Genomic DNA, 6,601 nt, shown 5'->3' with positions numbered 1-6,601 from the left:
CAAAGATCTTGTGTGTGTGGCGGGGGAGGGGGGAGTTGGGCTGCCAGGTGAGGTTGACATGCTATCACCTACCTGTGGCTAGCACTTAAGATAAATGTCCTTTGGTAAAAATATCCAAGTGTTCTCCTTTAGGCAAAAAATAAGGGCTCTGGCTCCTGCCCCCGGTAGGGTGGCTTTTTCTGCTGCAGCTTGACTTTGGTTAAAAAGAGGCTCCTGACAGGATATTGTATGGAAAAGCGGTTCCACCTCTCCAAAGCAGACAGCAAACCCCCAAGGGATCAGGGTTTGACATCACTGCCCTCTCTTCACCCAAAGCTCAAATCATCCCCTCCCCCCATTTCCAAAGCCTCTGGTACTTGGGGAGCTAGTGTCTTCATGGCATTTTGGAACTTTTCACTCCCTTTAAATATTTTTTTTTGAAAACCTATTAAATTACTCTGAACATTACCCTTTTCCTCTTAGACATCCTACCATTGGAAACTGAAATATAAACATCGGACACTTACCACAAATTAAAAATCTGTTTTCCTGTAGGGGATGTTGATTGGGAACATTAAAATCAAGCTCCATAATACAGGTTCCATTAATTTTTTATTTTTTAAAATAATCTATTTTTTATGTTTTAAAGGAATCCTCTAAATGAAGGGTGATAAGGGGAGAATCCAAATCAGTTACTATTGTTTAATGGGAGAAAAGAGGTTAGGCCACTGCAAATAATTTCAGAAATGGAATATTCCTGGCAGACAGCCCTCCAAGGAGGAGAAGAGAGATGCATTAGAAGTGTCATGAGCTGGCACTTAGCTTTCAGTTCACTGTTGAGTAAGGGTGATTAGATGACAGCACCTCAGCATTTGTGCTTCAATTAGGAAAAAGTGTTGGTTTCTTAAAACTAGGAGGTTTTCTCCTTTTGACACTTCCTAAGATGCTACTTCTGTTCAACATAACTCTGGACCGCAGTAGGTTAATTAGCAAGCCCCACCGGGAAGCCTTCTGCCACCTAAGACCCCGAGGGAGACCAGAGCAAGGTGGGGGGGGGGGGGTGCTTGGTTAAGAAGGAAAGATTCATTCAACCAGGTTAGTTTGATGCCACCCCTTAGCTCCAAAGTAGGAATAAGTGCATCAGACTGAACGGTCCCGTCCCGAAAGACACAAAACAAGCCTGGGCTGGCAGAGGTTAACCACAGGGCTTTCAAAACAAGGCTGTATGGTGATGTTCGAATGTTTCTGTAGCCTTCAGTTTGGGGTTTTAAACCATTTAAGGCCTACTTTCTGCATCTCACCTTCCTTATTTCTAAGCTTCACAGGGAAGGGGGCCCAGGACACAATGCATACCAAGCAAGTGACTCCTAGTGACAAAGGCATTTTAATGTCAGAGGCGAAACATTCATTCTTTCCTTGAATACTTGGGTCTCTTAACTGTAAGCCTGGTCAGTCACCTCAAAGGGCAGGTCGTGCTTTCATCCCAGCACGTCGCAACTGACAGAAGCCAAGGCACCAGGGAAACACGCCATCGCCTCAGATTTAGCGAAAAGCTTTCCCGACTTCTCAGAAATTATTCATGTCCCCCCTGCCCCCACCCTTCAAAAGTCGCACACGAACACTCAGCTCTGATGCATATTTCACGGACAGGCTTAGGTTCCCAAATATTTGCTAAATGCACTTCACTACGCTCACTCCCAAATTAAATGCCTGCCGGCATGACCACTGCTATCCTCTGCAAGTTGCTCTGGCCTTGCTTGTACTCTGAGCTCCTGCTCCATTTCACTCAGAGGACTGATTACTGTGTCTGATTGAAGAGAAATCCTTTGTCTTGGCCAGGACACAAGGCCATAGACATGGCAGAGTCCTACTGTGCCAGAGACGGTCCCTCTGGCAGATCAGAAAGGAAAGCAAAGCTTCCAGGTCAGTACCTCTTAAATCAAACTTTAGAAATGTAAACAAATAAAAGGTCAGGTACATAAGCTGTGGAAAAGCTTTCTGTGTTAACAATTAACAAAGCATCTATTTAGAAGGCATCCACAGCCAGCTGGTGTGGCTCAGTGGTTGAGCGTCGACCTATGAACCAGGAGGTCACGGTTCGATTCCCGGTCAGGGCACAGGCCCGGGTTTCGGGCTCGATCCCCAGTCGGGGGCGTGCAGGAGGCAGCCGATCAATGACTCTCATCATTGATGTTTCTCTCTCTCTCCCTCTCCCTTCCTCTCTCTGAAATCAATAAAAACATTAAAAAGGAAGAAAAAAAAAGGCGGCATCCAGGAAGATCCTTAAAAATGAAGTGCGTCCCACAGTGCTGTTCAGAACACAACACTGCTCTCCTGCCTGGAGGCCCGTGGGGAAGTGTCTGGGAGTAAATATGAACAAGTTTTTTTTCCCAAGCTTCTCTTTGTAATTTGGGCCTCCGATTCTTCACACTGGACATTTAGTGTTTTTTTTTTAAATACTGACTCTAGAGAGAGGAAGACAGAGAGACAGAAAGAGAAGCATTGATGTGAGAAGCATCACTCAGTTGCCTCCCGCCTCACGCCGACCAGGGATTGAACCTGCAGCCTGGGTATGTGCCCTGACTGGGAATTGAACCCACCACCTTCTGGTGTATGGGACGACGCTCCGATGGAGCCACACCGGCCAGGGCCATTTTAGTTCATTTATTACATATGTACATATTTCCTAAAGCGAGAATGACTTACCAACTGGAATTTGTTGTTTCTGATGTCATTGGTCTTCTTCCAGCTAACCACAAGCTGGTAATTTCATTACTAAAAACTGGGCCTCCTGTTCTTGTCTCTCAGCAAGGGCTGGCTAATTAACTACCGAGTTCAGTTTTTAAGTGGGCGGCGGCTATAAACAATAAAAGGTTGAAAACTAGAATCCAAGAAGGGATACACCACAAATGGTTGGTCCCATGGCAGGGAAAAGAAATCTGTTCTCCATTTCCCAGCACTGGCAGAGAAAGATACGCTTAAAACGTCAGCAGAAACCTTTAATGTTAAATCACAGTAAGAATTCCTAACAGTAAAAACTCTTTATTCATGTTGTTTTCAGAGTAAAGGGTTCCTCTTCTGAGGTGATCTGCACTGAGACCTCTGTTAATGTAGCTGGAATATTCTCTGAAATGCTCTTGGTTTTTAATTATTATTGTCATTTTTCAGGCCTCACCTGAGGATAATTTTCCATTGCTTTTCAGAGTGGGAGGGGGAGAGACACACATCGATGTGAGAGAGAAAAACATCGACTGGTTGCCTCCTGCACTTGCCCTGACTGGGGCTGGGGACTGAGCCTGCAACAGAGGTACGTGCCCTTGGCTGGAATTGAACCCAGGACCCTGCAGTGCTCGGGCTGATGCTCTAACCACTGAGACAAACCAGCCAGGGCAAATGCTTTTGATTTTCAGTAAAAGGAAGGGCCTTCCCTTGGTTGATAAGAACATGGAAGAAAAGTATGTACATACACCAGCCACATCACACATATCAGCAGGTGCTCTTCTATTATAAATGCAGACAGCGACTTAGTGACACCTTTCAACAGCACTCATCACCCACAATGTGGCTTGATTTTGACAACCCCCCCCCCCCAGGGATTCTATGTCTTCAATTTCGCAAAGTTGGGTTTTACCAAGACAACAATAACAATTCTACTTTCAAAAATCCAGTTATTTGAAATTCCAGCCTTATTTCCCAATCACTATTTTCAACCATGCCGCTTTCCTCATCAAATCTGCTGGTTGCCTGATCAGTTTTTCAGAGTTTGGCTGGTTCCAAGGTTTCTACCATCCTCCCACTCCCAACACCCACAGCTACCCCTTGTGTCCCAGACAACTAAATCTCTTGGCACCATTTTCCTTACTCCCACTGCTGCCTCCACATCACCCTCCACCCACTCTGTCTGGAACAGTCTCCCACTTCCATCTGCGAAATTCTCTTTCCTCACCTCTCCCAGGAAGCCTTCCTTAACCAAGATTAAGGACTCTTAAGACTATAAGAGACATCACCTGACATTGATGTCTAATGCATCCCAAACTTTTATTAATTTTAAATATATCTTTATTGATTTCAGAGAGAGAGAGAAACATCAATGATGAGAGTCATTGATCGGCTGCCTCCTGCATGCCCCCAACTGGGGATCAAGCCCGCAACCCGGGCATGTGCCCTGACCAGGAATCGAACTGCGATCTCCCAGATCATAGGTCCATGGTCAACCGCTGAACCATGCCACCCGGCAGCATCCCAAATTTTTAGAACCAGAATCGCCTTTCAAGGCTAAGAAGCAGTCCCTTTATAACCAACTGAGAGTGATACTGGTGGTAGAATACGTTTTTCTAAGAGAGAGGAGTATGCAAAAAAAAAAAAAAAAGACCATTTCCACAAGCCACCCATTTTAAAGATTGAAGTCTTTAATTATTCCGATTCCTTCAGATCCTCAGTCTCCTTTTCACTTGAAACCCCCTAGATGAAGTCTGTCAGCAAGCTGCATGCATATTTACATCAGTCAAAAAGTTTGAGCAGAAACTTCCAACAAAGCATATAATATTTTTATTAGATATTCTGAGTGTTGAAAGGATGAAAGAATCAGCTACTAGAGGTCATACGTGCAGATTCTGAAGTTATTTCTATACACAGCTTTCCTTCTGTGAGAGGTGGGACAACTATGACTCTGAGTGTGGCGTCTTACTCTGCAGAAAGTTTTGAGGACCGAGTTTCAGATGTGGTGGAGTCACCCTCGTATCTACTGAGTCCCATATATGAAACTGCTTTACTTTTGTTTGAAAAGCAGCTTTTATTGCAGGCTAGCCTTTCCCCATTAAGAAATTAGCGTTCAGGCCTCAATCCAAGCAAAGCGGAGGTTAGTTGCATCATCTCCATCCTCAGGGACCTGGTGTCCTGGGAAACCCAGGGTATGAACAATGAACAGGGTGAGTCCAGGACACACATGTTAGGAGAGACGGTGCATCGTGATGAGGCGGGCACCCAGCACCCCAAGTGTGCTTTAGTTACCAGAATATTTGACACACCACAAATTGAGCAGCAAAACATTTTAATCCATTAATTCTAAAAATAATAGAGACATTTTATATCTGATGCCACCTCCTCAAAAGTCTACTGCAGATGAGACAGACTGCAAAGTACAAAGCCAGACGTTCGAGTTAAAGATGCAGTCTGGGACAAGACCATCGCGGGGAGATTTCCCTCCCCTTTGCTCATAAACATAGGTTGTCAACTTAAAAAGTCCTCAGAAGGAAAGAGAAAGCTTTCTCTGCTCGATGACCTTTCTCTTCACTTTAAATCTGTCTGTATCGTTTGAAGGCAACGCAGATCATCAGAAAACTGACCACTCAAGTACAAGGGTCTGAGCTGCGACCCCGGGGCTAATGACGGGCTAGTTCTCTCCCTACCAGCACTGTGATGCGAGGTACCACGGTTCTTGTTGCAGTTACAAGAGGTGCTAGGAATGGAAGCCCACTCACGGTTAATAATAGCGCGTCGGGCACACAGCTCCGCCGCACAATACCAACAAGAGCGTTTTAAAGCAGGGTGGGGAAGCAAGCAGACATCATTACAGCTTAGGGTTCCTTGTCCTTTCCCCTCTTTGTACAGGGAGCGCTCAGCTCAGGAATATCCAGTGTCCTCTGGTCCGCCACACTCCAAACCCGCAGCTTCACCCCCAGCCCCAGGCCCTCAGGCTTTAGTGATGTATCCTTCTCGAATGAGGAAGTCATAGATTTTCCGGGTTTTGTTCACATCTATCTTGATGAGCGCTCTCGCCTGTGCCAGTCTCAAGCCTCCTTGCTTGTTACATTCGTTCAACAGAGCAGATTTGTATTCTAAATAGGCTCCTGGGACCAGCCTCACCATCTGACAGAGCTGTAAGACACGGCAGATTTAATAAGCATTAGCACCCATCGTTCTCATCATTTAATCCAGCAGGTGTAGCCCAAACAGAATTTAAGAAGTGACATCAACCTCCAGTTATTTATAGGAGCTGCTGGGTGGCTGGACTACATTCCACTTAGTCTCTTCTTTGGAGGAAGACTCACTAAAGACAGACACTCAGGAAGAGAAAGCCAGGACGTGATGCTGGAAGAGCCTTTGGCAGGTGTCGGCTGGTTGAGGGCCCAGCACATTCCAACACGGCCAGTCAGGGAAGAGCCACAGGGCTCGGGGAGGCTGGGGGTGCAGACACTTGGACTCCCAAGTGTGAATCACATTATTTTTAGTATCGGCATACAGTAGCAATCCCTGCTTTTGTGATTACATTCCCTGCTTTGAAGGGAGAGGAGATATAGAGACCTTGATAAGAGAGGCCACTTTAGCTGCTAAAAATCTAGAAAGCTGGCTCAGCCCAGTTTACTTGCCATTATCCAGCCATGAGCAGCCTAAGGCTCCACTCTGAAGGCAAAGATAAAAACTGCTTAAAACTCCAGGCCATCCAACACTTGAATCTGAATGGCCCCTGACCTTTTTAAGCAATACTGGGACATAAATACACTTCCTTCTATCCCCAAACGAATCTTTACTATTCTTATAGTGGATAAAATAAAAGACTAATACTAGCCCCTTCTCCCCGACTCTTCTTCACAGTCTGACCTGAATTAATGGTACAGAGTGG

At 45.5% G+C, this 6,601-nt stretch overlaps 1 protein-coding gene across 2 annotated transcripts in view; it reads right to left on the bottom strand.

The window, feature by feature from the left end:
- Nucleotides 1–4,512: 4,512 nt before the first annotated feature.
- Nucleotides 4,513–6,601, bottom strand: part of TADA2A (transcriptional adaptor 2A) — a 37,704-nt gene continuing 35,615 nt past the window's right edge. For both annotated transcript variants that reach the window (XM_081162856.1, XM_081162857.1), the window contains exon 16: nt 4,513–5,856. In XM_081162856.1, coding sequence (XP_081018982.1) covers nt 5,671–5,856 — 186 coding nt within the window. In that variant the 3' untranslated portion in view covers nt 4,513–5,670. The remainder of the gene's footprint in view (nt 5,857–6,601) is intronic.

This window comes from Miniopterus schreibersii (genome assembly GCF_964146895.1).
Source record: "Miniopterus schreibersii genome assembly, chromosome: 16".
NCBI lineage: Eukaryota > Metazoa > Chordata > Mammalia > Chiroptera > Miniopteridae > Miniopterus > Miniopterus schreibersii.
The sequence above is the reverse complement of the archived record's forward strand: the minus strand, read 5'-3'. Positions and strand labels throughout refer to the sequence as shown.